Source organism: Schistocerca gregaria, chromosome 9 (genome assembly GCF_023897955.1).
Source record: "Schistocerca gregaria isolate iqSchGreg1 chromosome 9, iqSchGreg1.2, whole genome shotgun sequence".
In the NCBI taxonomy this organism is placed as follows: domain Eukaryota; kingdom Metazoa; phylum Arthropoda; class Insecta; order Orthoptera; family Acrididae; genus Schistocerca; species Schistocerca gregaria.
The window spans coordinates 167,672,511-167,692,470 of NC_064928.1; the positions used below are offsets into that span (position 1 = coordinate 167,672,511).

Consider the following 19,960-nt stretch of genomic DNA (forward strand, 5'->3'; position numbering starts at 1 on the left):
CGAGATGTGGCTCAAATTCAAAGATATAGTAGCAACAGCAATTGAGATATTCATACCTCATAAATTGGTAAGAGATGGAACGGATCCCCCGTGGTACACAAAAAAGGTCCGAACGCTGTTGCCGAGGCAACGGAAAAAGCATGCGAAGTTCAGAAGAACGCGAAATCCCGAAGATGGGCTAAAATTTACAGACACGCGAAATTTGGCACGTACTTCGATGCGAGATGCCTTTAATAGGTTCCACAACGAAACATCGTCTCGAAATTTGGTAGAAAATCCGAAGAATTTCTGGTTGTATGTAAAGTACACAAGCGGCAAGACGCAGTCAATACCTTCGCTGCGCAGTGCCGATGGTACTGTTATCGACGACTGTGCCGCTAAAGCGGAGTTATTGAACGCAGTTTTCCGAAATTCCTTCACCAGGGAAGAAGAATGGAATATTCCTGAATTTGAAACACGAACATCTGCTAGCATGAGTTTCTTAGAAGTAGATACCTTAGGGGTTGCGAAGCAACTCAAATTGCTTGATACGGGCAAGTCTTCAGGTCCAGATAGTATACCGATTAGGTTCCTTTCAGATTACGCTGATACTATAGCTCCCTACTTAGCACTCATATACAACCGCTCGCTTACCGATACATCTGTACCTACAGATTGGAAAATTGCGCAGGTCGCACCAGTGTTCAAGAAGGGTAGTAGGAGTAATCCATTTAACTACAGACCTATATCATTGACGTTGGTTTGCAGTAGGGTTTTGGAGCATATTCTGTATTCAAACATTATGAATCACCTCGAAGGGAACGATCTATTGACACGTAATCAGCATGGCTTCAGAAAACATCGCTCTTGTGCAACGCAGCTAGCTCTTTATTCGCACAAAGTAATGGCCGCTATCGACAGGGGATCTCAAGTTGATTCCGTATTTCTAGATTTCCGGAAAGCTTTTGACACCGTTCCTCACAAGCGACATCTAATCAAGCTGCGGAGCTATGGGGTATCGTCTCAGTTGTGCGACTGGATTCATGATTTCCTGTCAGGAAGGTCGCAGTTCGTAGTAATAGACGGCAAATCATCGAGTGAAACTGAAGTGATATCAGGTGTTCCCCAGGGGAGTGTCCTGGGACCTCTGCTGTTCCTGATCTATATAAATGACCTGGGTGACAATCTGAGCAGTTCTCTTAGATTGTTCGCAGATGATGCTGTAATTTACTGTCTAGTAAGGTCATCCGAAGACCAGTATCAGTTGCAAAGCGATTTAGAAAAGATTGCTGTATGGTGTGTCAGGTGGCAGTTGACGCTAAATAACGAAAAGTGTGAGGTGATCCACATGAGTTCCAAAAGAAATCCATTGGAATTCGATTACTCGATAAATAGTACAATTCTCAAGGCTGTCAATTCAACTAAGTACCTGGGTGTTAAAATTACGAACAACTTCAGTTGGAAGGACCACATAGATAATATTGTCGGGAAGGCGAGCCAAAGGTTGCGTTTCATTGGCAGGACACTTAGAAGATGCAACAAGTCCACTAAAGAGACAGCTTACACTACACTCGTTCGTCCTCTGTTAGAATATTGTTACGCGGTGTGGGATCCTTACCAGGTGGGATTGACGGAGGACATCGAAAGGGTGCAAAAAAGGGCAGCTCGTTTTGTATTATCACATTATAGGGGAGAGAGTGTGGCAGATATGATACAAGAGTTAGGATGGAAGTCATTACAACATAGACGTTTTTCGTCGCGGCGAGACCTTTTTACGAAATTTCAGTCACCAACTTTCTCTTCCGAATGCGAAAATATTTTGTTGAGCCCAACCTACATAGGTAGGAATGATCATCAAAATAAAATAAATCAGAGCTCGAACAGAAAGGTTTAGGTGTTCGTTTTTCCCGCTCGCTGTTCGGGAGTGGAATAGTAGAGAGATAGTATGATTGTGGTTTGATGAACCCTCCGCCAAGCACTTAAATGTGAATTGCAGAGTAGTCATGTAGATGTAGATGTAGATGTAGTTGCAAAAAAAGCAGAGATCACACCCATGTAAGAGATAGGAAGCAGAAGTGATCCACAAAGCTCTTATCCAGTGTCCCTGACAGTGATTTGTTGTAATATTTTAGAACATATTCTAAGCTCAAATCTCAGAACAGAATGAACTTTTTTCATGCCAACCACCAAGGGTTCCGCAAACATAGATAATGTGAAACCCAGCTCGCATTTATCACATGACATTCTGAAAACGTAATGGATCAAGGCAGTCAGGTAGATGCAGTATTTCTTGATTTCTGAAAAACATATGACTGAGTACCATGTAAATGCTTATTGTCAAAAGTATGATCATATTGGGTATCAAGTGAAATTTGTGATTGGATTGAGGGTTTTTTTGGGAGGGAGGATGCAGCATGTTACTTTGGATGCAGAGTTGTCATCAGACGTAGAAGTAACTTCAGGTGTGCCCCAGGGAAATTGGTTGAGATCCTTGCTGTTCATGTTGTATATTAATGACTTTGTGGACAATATTAATAGTAACCTAAAGCATTTTGCAAATGATACAGTCATCTGTAGTTGATGTACTGTTTGAAAGATATACATAAATTTTCAATTTGAATTTGATAAAATTGCAAAGTGTTACAAAAATTGGCAATTTGTTTAAAACTGTGCACTTCACAAAATGAAAAAAAAAATGTAGTATCTTATGACTATAATATCAGTGTGTCACAGATGGAATTGTCCAACTCCCATAAATACCTGGGTGTCACACTTTGTAGAAATATGCAATGGAATGATCACCTAGGCTGTCACGGGTAAAGTGTGTGATAGAATACTAGGAAAGTGCAATCAGTCTGTAAAGTAGATTGCTTGCAAATCACTCGGTTGACCCATTCTGGAATATTACTGAAGTATGTGCGATCTGTACCAAATTGAACGGAGATATTGAATGTATACAGAGAGGATCAGCATGTTTGCTCACAGGTTTCTTTGACCCATGTGATAGTGTTGATTCTAAAGAACCTGAACTGGCAAACCCATGGAGACAGGACATAAACTGTCCTGAGAGAGCCTACTTACAAAGTTTCAAGAACTAGCTTTAAATAATGAATCTAGGAATATAAATGATTAATGGTAAATCTCATATAAAGATGTGAAACAAATACTAACAAAGAGATAGAGGGTCTGGCCAGTACTTACCTCAGCTCAGTACAGCCGATAGATACACAAAACAGAATAGAAAATTTATGTTCCTAGCTTTCGGAACTTTGTTCCTTCGTCAGGAAGGAGAGAGGGGAAAAAAGGGAAGAAAGGATAGTGGATTCAGTTACTCACAACCCAGGTTATGAAGCAACAGGGAAAGGTAAACAGGGAGGGTAGCAAGGATGGAGGCACCGACTGTGGTACCTATGTGTCTGCTATTCTGTAAGTGGTTGCCTTTATTGCTAAATTATTTATCTTGTATCCAAACTTTCCTATAATATTCATAATTTTTAAATTCATACTTGACGGTTTTGTATGTGACACAGTTAAAAACCATAACTGAATCAAAATGTTACAAATTTTAATTATTTCTACTTGATTGCTTACTAAAAATACATACTAATGTATAAAAATGCTTCTACGTGTGATGGCGGAGGACTGTTGTGTATCCACTGCAGAGTAAAAAGCAGAAACTGAACGCTAATAAATCTGAAAACATGACAAATCCATTTCCAGTCATTCCACTGTAAAGAACTGACCTTTGATACTTAGTTCTCTCCTCTCCCTAATTGAATCTTCTGAATCAGAGGCAGTTAACTTGCATGTAATTTTATGTGCATTGCTTGTAGCTGTTACTAACAATCAGGTTCCAGAGAGGTTGGAAGAATAGCTGACCATGCGCTTGATATGTATTTACTGTACCACTCAATGTGGCATGCACTCAATAAGTCGTTATAAGTCCCCTGCAGAAATATTGAGCCATGCTGCCTCTATAGCTGTCCAGCTACGAAAGTGAGTGCAGGATTTTGTGCATAAAGAGACTTTATGATGTCCCATAACTGTTCAATGGGATTCATGTTGGGAGATCTGGAGTGCCAAATCATTCAGTTGAATTATCCATAATGTTCTTCAAACGAATCACAAACAGTTGTGGCCCAGTGACATGGTACATGGTCATCCATAAAAATCCCATCATTGTTTAGGGACTCTTAAGTGCATGAATGGCTGCAAATGGTGTCCAAGTAGCTGAACATAAACATTTCCAGTCAGTGATCACTTGAGGACCCAGTCCATTCCATTATGGAACTATCAATAACTTGTATTGTGCCTTGTTGACAACTTGCATCCATGGCTTTGTAGAGTCAGCACCAAACTCAAACCCTACCATCGTCTCTTACCAACTGAAATCAGAACTTGTCTGATAAGGCTCCAGTTTTCCAGTCGTCTAGGGTCCATCTGATATGGTCAGGAACCCTGGAGAGGTGCTGCAGTTGATGTGCTGTTGGCAAAGGCACTAATGTCGGTAATGTGCTGCCATAGCATGTTAAGGCCAGATTTTGCGTAACTAATATGTTTGTCATATGTCTCACATTGATTTCTGTGGTTATTTCATGCAGTGTTGCTTGTTTGTTAGCACTAACAACTCTGTGCATATGCCACTACCCTCAGTTGTTAAGTGCATCTTTTCATGTATGAGATACACAAAATAAGCATTAGGCTGTTGAGGGGACAACATATGAAGTTTTAAGTGATACCTGTAGCAGGATAATATTGAAAGATACCTCACAAAACATTCTTGTATAAAGGTTTTAGTGGTTCTCAAATTAGTGGCCAGACACACATGGATGAAACAGCAAGTGAAATTGAGAATAGTGAAGCAAATGCATAAGTGCTGAACTTCTTTTTCAAATGGTGCAAAGTAAAATACAGGAGTAGTGCTCCCAACTTAATTATTGCACTACTGCAAAGATGAGTGATATAGGGAAGTGTCAGTGGTGCTGAGAAACTGAAACTGAACAAAGCTTCCTCCTCCATACCCTACAACCGCGTCTTGGCAGAGGGCACATTTCCCAAACGCTGGTGTGAAGGAACAGTCATACCCATACCTAAGTCCGGTAAAGACACACCATCTCTCTACTAATCACCAATTGTGTTTGCAAGATGGTAGAATGTATGATTCATGCCCAGCTGTTACAGTGGCTCAAGTCTCTTAATTTACCAACCACTGCACATAGAGGATTTGGAGCACACAGTCCTGCAGTTGGTCACCTTGTCACTGGTGTCCACCTATCCCATGAATGGTTTTCTGCAGAAATCCTAGACTGGCTGTGTTGTTCAATTTGGAGAAAACCATGACACCTGCTGGAGGACTGGCATCCTCTGTACTCTCTACATGTGATTCTTCCATAGCCGCATGCTCCATTTCCTTCAGGAATTTTTAAAAGACTGAGTTGTCAAGGTATATGTGGGTTATGCATTGTCGGACACCTTTATCTAGGCAAGCAGTGTGCCTCATGGTCTCGTCCTGAGCATAATCCTCTTTGCTATCACCATTAACCCTATAATGGTCTGTCTCCCACTGGGCATTTCCATGTCCCTTTTTGTTGATGATTTTTCCATCAATTCAGTTCTCCACGGACTTCTCATTGAGCTGCATCTTCAGCAATCTCTGTCGTCTCTACTTCTGGAGCATCAACAATGGCTTTCGTTTTTCCACTGACAAAACTGTTTGTGTGAATTTCTGGCAGCACAGTTGATTTCTTCCACCATTTTTACATCTTGGGCCTGTCGCTCTTCCGTTCATTGAAACTACGAAATTCCTGGGGCTCGTGCTCGATGGGAAACTCTGTTTGTCCTCCCATGTGTCTTACCTGGCAGCCCTCTGTAAGTGGTCCCTCAGTGTCCTACGTGTCCTCAGTGTTACTTCCTGGCGAGTAGATCAAACCACTCTCCTCCATTTGTAACGGTCCCTTGTCTGTTCGAAAGTAGACTATGGGTGTTTCGTTTATCCATCTGCGCATCTGTCTGTCGTAGGCTGTCTCAATACTATCCACCATTGTAGCATCTGTTTGGCCACTGGTGCCTGTTACACTAGCATGCCATTTGTCTGCCGCACGTAGCCACCCACCCTATGCCACCCCCTTCAATGACTCCTTTCATTGTCAGTATGGGGTGCGTCCCTCTTCTGTTACCACTTTTGGCTCTTGCTCCGGCAACTTAACGCTACCTGCCACTCACCTGATGGGTGTGAACCCTTCACCACATTGGCTTTGTGTGGTGGCCAATGTTTACCATTGCTTTCATTCGCTTCCTAAGGTAACCAATCCAACCTCGCTCTATCTTCAGCTTCACGACCTTTGCACTGAACATTGTGATAGTCTCTTTGGGTTCATTGATTGCTCTGGCTAACTGTGGTGTGTTGGCTGTGCCTTGTTATTGGTACAGACATTTTTCGGTATTGGCTTCCGGAACATGGCTCAATATTTACAGAGTAGCTCTTCGCCCTGTGTCAGGCCATGCAGTACATTCGGCGACACGGGCTCTTCGATTGAGTCATCTGTTCAGACCTCTTTGTGCCCTTCAGAGCCGCTGTGTGCTGCACACTAGTCATCCATTAGTGCAATGGTTACATAAAAACTGTCACTTGCTCATTCTTGATGGAATCACTGTGATTTTTATGTGGGTTCCTGGTCACATTGCTCGGACAGAAAATGAGGCTGCTGATGCTACTGTCAAGGCTGCAGTCCTTGTACCTCAGCCTGCTAGTTGTTACATTCTCTCTGATCATCTTTGTCAGCAGGTGGTGTCACTTTGGTATCACCACTGGCCCTTCTTCATGGGAACAAGCTCAGTGTTATTAACCCTTTCCCAGTGCCTTGGATGACCTCCTCTCGGCCCCTCGCTGTGAGGAGATAATTTTAGGTAGGTTGCTTATGAGGCACATTCATTTTACCCATTGCCATTTTGTTCAGTGGTGCTTCCTTAACACTTTGTGCTCATTGCCCTCCATCTTTGACATTCTGCCCTTTTTAATCACTTACTTCTCATTTGCATTTGCCATCTGAGTTATCCGCCATTTTAGTGAATGCTGCACACATTCTTGATCCTGTTTTACTTTTTATCCATTGTAGCACTATGGTGAGGGACATTTAATCTTTAGTTCAGATCTCTATTTCTCTGTGGCGTATTTTAAAGGCCTTTCTCTATGTCCCTGGTTTTAGCTGTCTTCTCTTCTGTCGCTCGGCATTAACATGTAGTTGTTTTTAACTCCTCTCTCTGTCTGTGTTCCACAGTCCTGATGTGACCCTAGTTGTATTTGCACCCTAAAACAAAACAAAACCAGCAAAAACCATACTAACAGCGTTATTGAATGGTGGCTACAGACAGGTGTTACCCCACAGTAATGACCCACTTGATGCATTAAACAGCGCGTTTGCATCAGACCCAGGCAGTTGCTCATTCAGTTACTAATTATCTCACAGACAATTGCACATTGTAGGATTATGTTGCTTGCTTGTAATCTGGGTAGTTTTCTTGCACGGAGCTTAAATTTTTTCTCTCAGCCTGCTGTTTATTTTATATTACTGCTGCTGACTTGTATGTACCAGTACACAATTTCACCGTTAGCTTTAGCAGTAACGAAGGAATAGTTAAGGAGTCACAATTGTGAAACAATGGAAAGGTGAAAAACAGTATTGTTTATAGTTTAAACATATTGATTAAACAGCCATTCTTCCCACATTCCATACAAGAATGGTACAGGGAGAAGCCTTGAATACAACAGAAAGTACCCTCATCTGTGCATTTCAGTGGTTTACTGGGTATGCATTTAGATGTAGGAGAGTAACAACTTATGCTGGTGACAAAGAAAACATAAAAGTCTGAAATTAATTTCCATCTTTCTCAGCTTGTTTCTGTGTTCTGTACAATTCCTCTGTTACATGTATTTAGCATTCACCTTTATCATCATCTTGCAGTCACTATGCGGGAAGATGAATGGGTTATGGAGGATCGTCTGGATCCGAATGACGTGGACTGCCCTCGAGCAGCTCCCGTTCCCATTTCTGGTGTGCCAGTAGAATCTGGGAACACTGCGTCTCAGCAGACGCCTACAGGACCCGATGGAGTTGTCTATGAGGTGAGTCTCGTTCTTACAGCAACTAATGAGGGGACCTGACAGCCTGACGCAATTTGATTTTCCTCTCATAATTATACCATTTGAAAATCAGTGCCCATACCCTGAAATGATGCTAAAATGTAGTGAGATCAAATTACTCTTTTTGCTATTGTTCTGCTCCTTTCAGATAACTATTTTTTTTACTTTTAATTATTAGACTGGTAGCAGGCATATCTTGTTTCCTTAGAAATTTCAAAAGTCCTGTCTATGCAGCACTTCATTGGAATTCCCATGGCATAGTTAATTTTATGGAAAACATTTTCCTTGAAAAGAAATTGATAACTGAATTTGTTTTCATGCAATGTGATAAAGATAATGTTGAGTCAGTAACTGTTTATTTGCTTAGCTTTTTGGATAGCTCTATTTCACTCTTTCCAGGAACCAGTGTACTTTTTTGTGAAAATTCATTAATGAAGGAATTATTTATATGTGAAGCTTTGACCCATCAAATATTACTTTCTTCAGTATGCATACGACATTGTGCGCTACAAATATTTTCCAAAATGTCGCACATAAAACAGGATTATTGTGGGGCTCATACCTTGGGTTCTGTTGATAAGGTAGCCCTAGGAGTAGGGACCATTTTTATACACTACTGGCCATTAAAATTGCTACACCACGAAGATGACATGCTACAGACACTAAATTTAACCGACAGGAAAATGATGCTGTGATATGCAAATGATCAGCTTTTCAGAGCATTCACACAAGGTTGGCGCCGGTGGCGGCACCGACAACGTGCTGACATGAGGAAAGTTTCCAGCCGATTTCTCATACACAAACAGCAGTAGACTGCCATTGCCTGGTGAAACGTTGTTGTGATGCCTCGTGTAAGGAGGAGAAATGCATACCATCACATTTCTGATTTTGATAAAGGTCATAGATCTCGACCAACGCGACATTGCTGCTCGCATTGGTCGAGATCAATGACTATTAGCAGAATATGGAACAGGTGGGTTCAGGAGGGTAATACGTAATGCCGTGCTGCATCCCAACGGCCTCGTATCACTAGCAGTTGATATGACAGGCATCATAGCTGCATGGCCATAATGGATTGTGCAGCCACGTCTCAATTCCCGAGTCAACAGATGGGGACGTTTGCAAGACAACAATCTGCACGAGCAGTTCGACGACGTTTGCAGCAGCATGGACTATCAGCTCGGAGACCATGGCTGCAGTTACCCTTGACGCTGCATCACAGACAGGAGTGCCTGTAATGGTGTACTCAACGACGAACCTGGGTGCATGAATGGCAAGTCATTTTTTCCGATGAATCCAGTTTCTGTTTACAGCATCATGATGGTCGCATCCGTGTTTGGTGACATCGCGGTGAACGCACATTGGAAGCCTGTATTTGTCATTGCCATAATGGCGTATCACCCACTGTGATGGTATGGGGTGCCATTGGTTACACGTCTGTCACCTCTTGTTCGCATTGACGGCACTTTGAACAGTGTACGTTACATTTCAGATGTGTTACGACCCGTGGCTTTACCCTTCAATCGATCCCTGCGAAACCCTACATTTCAGTAGGATAACGCACGACCGCATGTTGCGGGTCCTGTATGGACCTTTCTGGATACAGCAAATGTTAGACTGCTGCCGTGGCCAACACATTCTCCAGATCTCTCACCAATTGAAAACGTCTGGTCAATGGTGGCCAAGCAACTGGCTCGTCACAATACGCCAGTCACTACTCTTGATGAACTGTGGTATTGTGTTGAAGCTGCATGGGCAGCTGTACCTGTACACGCCATCCAAGCTCTGTTTGACTCAATGCCCTGGCATATCAAGGCCATTATTGCGGCCAGAGGTGGTTTTTCTGGGTACTGATTTCGAAGGATCTATGCACCCACATTGCGTGAAAAAGTAATCATGTCAGTTCTAGTACAATATTTTTGTCCAATGAATACCCGTTCATCACCTGCATTTCTTCTTGGTGTAGCAATTTTAATGGCCAGTAGTGTATTAAACAGAAGGATCAAGTTGTAACTATCCTACACAGCACAGGGTGAAAGTTTGGATGTTATACACTTTCTCCAGGTCATGCAAATACAACAAATCGCATTATACACTTTGCTTTAGATGTGGTCTATTGTGCACTTTAAGAGGCTTCCAGAGGCATCATTTAGTTCATGGGCCACTCCAGAGAAAGGCCAAAAAAGATTTTTTGCCATTTTTTTCAGTCCATGGTGGATATCTATATAACTGCAGCACACTGCTCAAATTTTGACAGGTATTCTTCCTGTTTTCAAAAATCTTTTGTTGTTGAGAAACACCCCAGAAACATGGTTTTTGGATACCAAACTGAGCCTTGGATTCAAAAACAGCTATTCACACTCAGTGGCTGTACTTCTTATGATGTATTGCAAAGATCTTGATTCCAAAAAACCTTGAAATGTTTTCCCTCTTCGTCCTTTTCAGAGGTACAGAGGTTCAAAATTACCCTACTTGTGCAGATAAAATCTGGTGTGAGGTAAAAATGTAGTTTATAAAGCATCTCCATGCTGGAATCTACAGTACCATTTTGGTATCAAAGTTGATGCCTAGCTTTCAACCATTCAACATATCGTTATCAATTTGTCGGATCACCAGTGTTGCTATCAGCCATCAGAAAATTTGTCCTGTTAAATGGTTATGGTATTGAAACCATGCTTTGTGGTCTGCTGTAGTCATAACTCAGTTTTTAAAGTACACTATAAAAATATTGCCATTGCAAAAATGGCATGTAGTTTAGTGGAAGTGTGTAACTTTGATTAACATTCTGTGATCGATCTGATAGTGTTTCATCATGTGGTTGTCAGTGTACTAAATGTGAAAGCATTTGAGTTGCCTAAATAATGTGCTGTGCGCATTATTAAAAGCTTTGTGTAAAACAAGATTACAGCAAAACTACAGACATTTGATGGGGAGTGGGGTAAGGTGAGCTGAGTTCTTGAGCACTTAGGCACACAATTGGCTTCTATGTGGAAAAAATGTGAACTATTCTGACATGCAGAGAGATAAATTATGGTCAGGGTAATACCAGCTTGTTTGTTTCCTGCTTGTTTTGCCAATAAATTCTAGTCTTCTTTGTCTTGGAAATATAAACATTTAATTTTTTACATGATTACTAGATGTCACTGAAATTGTGTTGTAATGAAATATATTGATATAAAAGATAAACATTATGTCTTTACTATGCCTAACTCAGTTTGAAATTATTTGCATTTATCAAGTTTTGAAAAAGTGCTCAATTGTAATTGCAGCAGCAGCAGATCTTCAGACTGTCCACTCAGTTATTTCTCCTTTTGATCCAGTTCATTGAATCCTCCCGGCATAGCTTCCAAAATTTCTTGCTCGCCCAACAAATGTAGCAAATTTGTAGCAGAATTACAGCATCTGCAAAACCTGATGAGTACATACATGAAAAACAGGATGACATGAGCGCATGATTGTGACATCAGTTCTAGGTTCACCAGTGCCTCTTTCGAAATAATTTTAGAAATTGACAACAAAGACAGCACCTGTCAACGGATGGGTAATGAGACATCTGTTCATTGTTCTCGCACAAAACTAGTCAGTTTGGAGTGCCAAGGTGTACGTGGTGTTGGTCACCAAAGTGTTAAATTCCATGTGTGTATACAACTGGAAATACTAATTAATAAATATTGCATCATAATTTTTTATTAAAAAGAAAACAAAGTAAAATTTGATAAGAACGTGTGAAATTCCAGTATGTTACATGGAAATTATATTAATCAGTAGTACAGATCAATCTCTAGAAATAAAAAACGAATTTTCTCTTCGGTCATTCATGTTTTTGTACCAAATTCATTTTATTGTGAATACTCACATTTTTTGTGGGAATAGCAATTAAGACTAAAAGAATGTTATTTTTATTACAGATTATTTCATTATTTGTTAGTAATGTTTCCATTTGTTTATAAATATGGAATTAAACTAAACAATAAATGTTGCCACTAGGGAACAACATTACAGATCTGTTAAGCTAAGCACTCAGCTACCGGCAAACATACTAGTAAGATAGGAATGATGGTACAGTCCTCAAGTGCACTGCAATTTGTAGTGTCCAGTGGGCACATGTGGATGGCAGACTACCATTCCCCAATGTCTTGACAAAGAGAAGAGCTGATGGCATAGTGATCCCTACTGGGGTCATGTGGTACTAAAAACAAACTAGTGTACAGGCCATGCACTGTCTTAGGTGCAGTGTTTTTTTCTTCCTAGAAAGTGAAACACCTGAGGACTGTGTTCTGATAAAACAGTTATTCGGGAAGGCAGATCACGTACTCTGTGTGTCCTATCACTACTGTACAACCTGTGGAGATAGTGGAAATCATGAAGTATCAGCCACTGCCTATTTGCCAGGCAGGTGCACTATTCGGAAAAATCAGGTTCGTACTGAAGAACAATCATGTTAGAATTCTTTTGCCTGCCAAATAAAACATGGGCATTATTGGGAACTTCGAAGATGATCTCAGTTTTGAACAAACGGTGCACACCATTGATGATTGACAGAGAACACCAGTGGCACACTAGACTATTGTACTCGGACAAATCGACAGTCGCAGAGCAATTTACAGATCACTTGGTGAGTGGGGCAGCCACAGCTGTAGAAATGCAAGTAGTTGTGAACCAATAGAGCAATAAATTTTCTCACAGCAGCTACTGCACTTACTTACTTATTCAGAGAACTTCATCAGAGACTTGTGTGACTGTACATGAATATACTAGGATATTAGCAGACACTTCAAAATGCAGTGTCATTAGAGGCCATCAAAATACACACCAGAGGTCATCCGTTGCTGTGGCTATACTCTTGTGAATGAATGCTTAGGAACTGCCACTGGGTCTAATTAAGACGACACACAGCATCTCGGCAGCCATGGTACGTGGAGTAGCTATACCCACACTACCGCAACTAGCCCCACTGCCAGCCACAAACACTGACGCCTGTGGCTCCTTGGACGCTGATGTGTGCAGCTCATCGGTGTACCTGATGGTGATGGTGTGTTTAATAGTTGAAATACAGTGCTTGTCAGATACTGTGTACTGGCAGCACACCCGTGGACTGTTCAATCAACAATTACACCGGAAGAAACTGAATAATCGTAAAATTGAAAGGTTTTGTATTTAACAGTGCTAAGAAATCCTCTCATTTTCAATGGCTATTATCAGACCACCCCTCCACCCAATTAAAAAGAAAAACAACATTGCATTTCACTGCATTAAGAGATTGATGTCTCAGCACTGGCCTTCAGATCATGTAAGTATGCAGAAAATCAGAAGGACCAGTCAGTAAGACCTGCTTAAATTCAGCAGTGACTGGCTTTTCAGCCAAGCCACTTTGATCTGTTTTGTCACATGATTAGCATTAAAAAAGCTTGTCTAGATCCTGGCAACAATTGTCTTAAACATCACATCACTTTTCTTGGTGGCATTAGCCTCTGCACTGGGTAGCCAGAGGTACATTTACATGTGCAATTATTTCATTGTAACTTTAATGACACTTAGTTATTTGTGTAAAAATGAGCTACATGTACCATGTTTATTATCCTTGTGCTGTATAGTATGCCTCTGTGTTGTCCTATTCACCTACTTTGTAGTTGGATTCACAAATGGTGGTTAAGTTTAGGCTCGTCCTGCACACATTGTTGTTGTCTTCAGTCCTGAGACTGGTTTGATGCAGCTCTCCATGCAACTCCATCCTGTGCAAGCTTCTTCATCTGCCAGTACTTACTGCAACCTACCTCCTTCTGAATCTGCTTAGTGTATTCACCTCTTGGTCTCCCTCTACGATTTTTACCCTCCACGCTGCCCTCCAATGCTATATTTGTGATCCCTTGATGCCTCAGAATATGCCCTACCAACCGATCCCTTCTTCTTGTCAAGTTGTGCCACAAACTCCTCTTCTCTCCAATTCTATTCAATACCTCCTCATTGGTTATGCAATCTACCCATCTAATCTTCAGCATTCTTCTGTAGTACCACATTTCGAAAGCTTCTATTCTCTTACTTCACCCATTCTCTGACTGCCTATGAAAGTTCAGGAGTGTTCAGCGTACTCTGCCTTGTATCATAGCTAACATGAGCCTTAAGTATGATCATAGTTAGTGAATTTTTATTCCAATGTTACGAACTGTCATCACTGATAGTGGTAGTATGTGACAAATTCTTCAGAACGAGGGAGAGACACAATTCTCAGGCTACATACTTTCAAGAGCAAGCCTGTATATATGCATACTGCAACTGTTACTTGGAACTGGCATCAGTGCATTTCCTGTCCGTGCTCTGACCTGTGCTGACCAACATCATTTGTGAATTGAACTACAGCAGCTGCAGTGTCACAAGAGATTCGAGCATACTTGCTGGTGTTGTAAGGTCTGGACTTCAAGGTTGCTGAGGATAAGGGGCCGGTGAATTTGGAGAACCGTATTTAGTCCATCAGCCAGAGAAGAGTTCATGCAGAGGTTCATGAATGGCAATTGCAAAGTTGGCAGAAGGTCCATCATGTCAGTAAATGTCCCGTGTCAGTGTCAAATTCTGCAGCTGTGGGAGCAGCCACTCATTTGGCATCTTAACATGTATAATGTAGATCACAGAACACGCAAGGAGGTTCTGACTGAAGCTGTGTGTGATTTGTGGAGTTTTGGTCTCAATTTCATGATAAACGTGGATTTTCCTTTTCTTGTATGAAGATGTTCCTATCACTTGAGTTGCGGTAAATAACATGTTCGCCAAAGGAAAGCACGCGCTTCAGTGAAGGGATGGTAGGGAGGGCCTCGAGCAAGTCCTACACAATTCCTACTGGCAATTTTTGATCAACTGTTAGTTCATTGATGACAATTGGTTGGAATACTTGCTGAGTCCATTTTAGTGTGAAGTTGCATTCTCCTCCTTTTAATTCAAAGTTGTGCAGGACACTTTCTGGTCAACTAATGGTGTGAATGTATCACTGATGGATTAACTTCAGCACATTTCCTTTCAGGTTGGGTGATCACAGCTGGCGCATCTGAAACACTTCCCAAATGGAAAGCTTTCATCTCCCATGTGATTGACATCTGTTGACGTGGTGGCTTCTTACTTAACCATTTGTGGAACCTATCCATTACCTGTGTCATATTTTCACTGTTGTTTCCATTCGTGGACCCTCAAATGTCTCACCAAGCACTCATCTGAAGCAAACTAGCTGTCATCTTCCATTGCTCCTGCCTAACACAGAAAGGCAAATGATGACCTGTTTGACATGGAGACTTGAAACTCCTCTCCGGGCAGCCACATGGCGGTTATGCAGCACCCATGTTGCAATTCACACAAAGCCCACTGTTGCCCTGTCAGTGATCAGGAAGCGAGGTTAAGATCTTAGATTATTGCTACCTTACACCTATTTAATTCAGGTGTAAAGTGCCTTTCTGGCCACATTTTAGAGAGGTGTGTAACCTTCTGGGTGGCTTGTCATTTAAATGGCTTAGTAGTACAAAAAACCCAATCTGTGTGTTTTTACTTCTTAATTTATTTCCAGACCTGCAAAAAGCATAGTCACTGCATTTATCTTGTACACATCTCCTGTTCTGGAATGATCAAATACCATAGTATGTTTTTAAAAGTCTAGGGTGACCATTGTGTTTTGTAATGTCACCAAGCATAAGCAGTAGGGCATTCATAACCAAGCCACCTGTGTCTTAAACTAACCAACTTTGAACTCTCTCTCTCTCTCTCTCTCTCTCTCTCTCTCTCTCTCTCTCTCTCTCTTTTTGTCATATAGTCATGAACAGAGCTCTTGCAGATGTAAGAGTTGGTTGGGACACACAGCACATAGTTACCACTCAAAAATCCCAATTGAAATGCGGTTGATCTCATATCCACTGTTGTTAAAGGATATGTAGGAAAGAAAAATGCTACATTTACACTGTAGAAGACTGTTGAAGTTAACTTTCATACAGTAAGGTTGCAGTCACATTTGTGAATTGTGAGAATTATCTTTCAGTGGCATAAACTGTTGATCCATTAGGTGAACAGTTTGCTGTTATTGATCATCACGAATAATGAGAGTGATAATTATGGCAGCAATAACAGTGATTACTCAGGAAGCACCAATATAGTGGCTTACTGCAGCAACACTGAGGGGGGTGGAATCCATCCACTTTAATCCAATGTGTGACAGTTGATATTATAATGTTTTTAATAGTAGTAGTTGCTCAGTAGTGAGGTGTGAAAACAGTGTTAATTTTTCCATCCACATCTGCTCTACCTGTTTACTGTATAGCAGTAGTTGTACTGCAAGCAGTTCCTGCAGAATCCACACATACAAAATGAGCGGTCTGTGGTGGCCGTGTATGCAGTTTAGATACCCACTTTTAAAATGAGGATGTGATACAAGATGATCAGCAAGACACAGTATTGTTTGTTGAATTTCAAAAAGCTGTGTACAAACTCGGACTAAACAGGTACCCAGTTATTAATGAAAAGCCAGAACAGCCTTTGTGGGCATGGCTCAAAAGGCAAAAGATGGACTGTAAAAGCCCATTAATGAAATTTAAGTGTTGATTTAGCAGGTTCAGGGAAAAAAAAAGTAAACATACATGATATCCAAAGACTTGAAGGAAGATACTGAAAATTTGGAACAGAATAAAATGTTTTCCCTTCTTGGGCAGTGTGGTATCAGCTACATGGATAGAAAAGCAATTAACACTCTTAATGTCAAGCAGGATGTAATAATGAGCTCAGAGGGAATGATACAGGAAACCAAAATCAGAAAATAAGTAAACCAGTGATGCTCATTGTCACCACTGGCATTTAATTAGATTTGTGTATGGAATGTGCAATAAAGAAATTAAAGGGCTGTATGTGGAAGTTGTCATTGACAGGAAAATTTAATGATACTGTTTGCTAATGTACAGTGATGGTTGCTGCATGCGAACAGGAAGTGTCAGAGGCTTATTGAAATGGAACTTGTGCCGGCCTACAGCTATAGACGCACATAAACAGAAATAAAACTCAAGTAATGATGTGCAGTTGGTGGTGATGCTGGATGAGTAAATATTAAACTTGGCAAGGAGATGTTTCAAGATGCGGTTTTCTGTTGCCTTTTAGGTGGTACAATAGTTGGGGGAGGAGGGTGCAAGACACACAGTAGCAAGGATGACCCCTATGCCAACCAGTAGAAACACTGATCACTGATCGTGTGGAACCCATCTTGCACTATGGTATCTTGAAACGAACAGGTCAAAGCAGTCATGTGGTTATATTCCTCAAATTTTAAAAAGCGTAGGACTCAGTACCACACCACAATAATTATCGAATGAAAGATCATATATGACAGTGGTCATAAAACTTTTTTCTTAAGAACTGGTTTGGACATTGTAGGGTGACTCTTCAGGTCACATGGGAAAGGCAATGTGAGGGGTCACGGGTACGTTTGACATGTGGAGTGTGTTACGGAGGTGCTGAGGAAACTGAACTGGCAGACTGTTAAGGACGAATGCAGACCAGCCCATGAAAGCCTATTCAAGAACTAGCTTTATCTCATCAATTGAGATTATATATTACAGTTCCCTGCAGATCACTTCCAGAGGAGTCACGATGACTAGATTAGATTAATTACAGCTTGCATAGTACGCAAATGGAACTGTAAGAAGTTCTAATAACTGGTATGTTGGAGTGACCTCTGCTGCGCATCTGCAGTGGTTTGCAGAGTATAGATGTAGATGAGCAGAAATCTTGAGTTGAAACTTCTGGGCAGAGGGGCTGTGGTCGATGTATAAAATTTCCACCTGACATTTCGTCTCCATTTGCGAGACACATCTTCTGAGGTCGTCCGGCTACTGCCACTGAGGCTCCAGGTACTCTCGCATTTATAGAGCACATAGAGGGTACCACCATTCATCACGTGATGCTGAATGGTGGTGCCCTCTATGAGATCTATAAATGCGAGAGTACCTGGAGCCTCAGTGGCAGTAGCCGGACGACCTCAGATGATGTCTCCCACAGATGGAGATGAAATGTCAGGTGGAAATTTTATACATCGACCACAGCCTGTCTGCCCAGAAGTTTCAACTGAAGACAACCTCAGCTGTGAAAGCCTACATTGTATGAGCAGAAGTCTTTCTGTAAAAAAGAAACACAATTACTTTTAACTTCTTCAGTGACAATCGCCTTCTCATAGTATTTTGGTGCAGTGGTCCTGCTATGCAGTACTACTGATTGTACTGTGGGACTTTTTCCTTCGGCATACGGGCAAGGCCTCTACATGCTTGTATCTAAATCATCACGTAAGTGTTCGTGAAAGACGTCTACTGCATTTAGTTTTACTGACAACAAAATATGATGAGTCAAGAGACAGTGATATACACACATACAGATGGTGGTAGTATTGCGTACTTAAATTATAAAAGGGCAGTGCATTGGCGCAACTGTCATTTGTACTCAGGTGATTTATGTGAAAAGTTTTCCATTGTGATTATGGCTTCATGATGGATATTTAGACTTTCAACATGAAATGGTGGTTGGAGCTAGATGCATGGCACATTCCATTTCAGAAATCGTTTGCGACTTCAATTCTTCGAGATCTACAGTGTTGAGACTGTGCCAATAATGCCGCATTACAGGAATTACATCTCACCATAGATAATGTGGGGACTGATGGCCTTCACTTAATGACAGAGAACAGTGGCTTTTCTGTAGAGTTGTAAGTACTAACAAATAAGTAACACTGCATGAAAGTGTGGTGAAATTTGGTGTTAATGGGCTATGGCAGCAGACGACCGACATGAGTGCCTTTGCTAACAGCACGACATTGTCTGCAGCATCTCTCCTGCCTTGTGACCATATCAGTTGGATCCTAGATGATTGGAAAACTGGCCTGAACAGATGTGTCCCAATTTCAATTAGTAAAAGCTGATGATAGTGTCGTGTATCCCCCATGAAGCCATGAACACAGGTTGTTAACGAGCTATTGTGCAAACTGTTGCTATCTCCATAATGGGGTGGTCTGTGTTTACGTGGAATGGATTGGGTCCTCTAATCCAACTGAACCAATCATTGACAGGAAATAGTAATGTTCGGCTACTTGGACACTTTCTGCAGCCATTCGTGGTTCATGTCCCCAAATGATGAAGGAATTTTTAGGGATGATAGTGTGACTTAGCACCAGGCCACAATTGTTAATGACTGGTTTGAAGAACATTCTGGACAATTTCCAATGATTTGAGTCCATGCCACATAAAGTTGTTGCACTGCGTCTGGCAAAAGGTTGGACATATTAGGACGTACCCCACGACTTCTGGCACCTCAGTGTAGAGTGAACAGATAACTTATTTACTAAATGGTCATAGCCAGTCTGGACATAAAGCATCAAATGGCAGTAAGAGATTACGTAATGTAGCTTCTTTTGTTCTAGGGGTAGCCTATTGCCATCAGGCCCCCTTCTGTGGGGTCCACAGCAATTCCAAAGTGTGATTGCAAAGTGTAAACAACTTCTCCAACGCAAATAGACATTCTCTCTCTTTGTTGCATCTTTTTGATGCCATGTACTCCCATTTCGCCCTTCATGCCTGCCTATAAATCCATAAAATGCCCGTGCAGTGTGCCATTCCTCTGACATTTGTAATTAAAATTTTTTTTTCTGCAAATGTTTTCATTGTTGCAGTGGAAAGAAGTCCCATGTTTATGAATTAAGTAACGTGTATACTTGTTGGATTCAAATTAATGATATGAATATAATAGAGGGAAATATTCCAAGTGAGAAAAATATATCTAAAAACAAAGATGATGTGACTTACCAAACAAAAGTGCTGGCAGGTCGATAGACACACAAAC

General features: G+C 41.3%; 1 protein-coding gene across 3 annotated transcripts in view; it reads left to right on the forward strand.

The window, feature by feature from the left end:
- LOC126292167 (histone acetyltransferase Tip60-like) overlaps window positions 1–19,960 on the forward strand; it is a 90,597-nt gene that overhangs the window by 12,879 nt on the left and 57,758 nt on the right. For all 3 annotated transcript variants that reach the window (XM_049986007.1, XM_049986005.1, XM_049986006.1), the window contains exon 4: window positions 7,941–8,101. In XM_049986007.1, coding sequence (XP_049841964.1) covers window positions 7,941–8,101 — 161 coding nt within the window. The remainder of the gene's footprint in view (window positions 1–7,940; window positions 8,102–19,960) is intronic.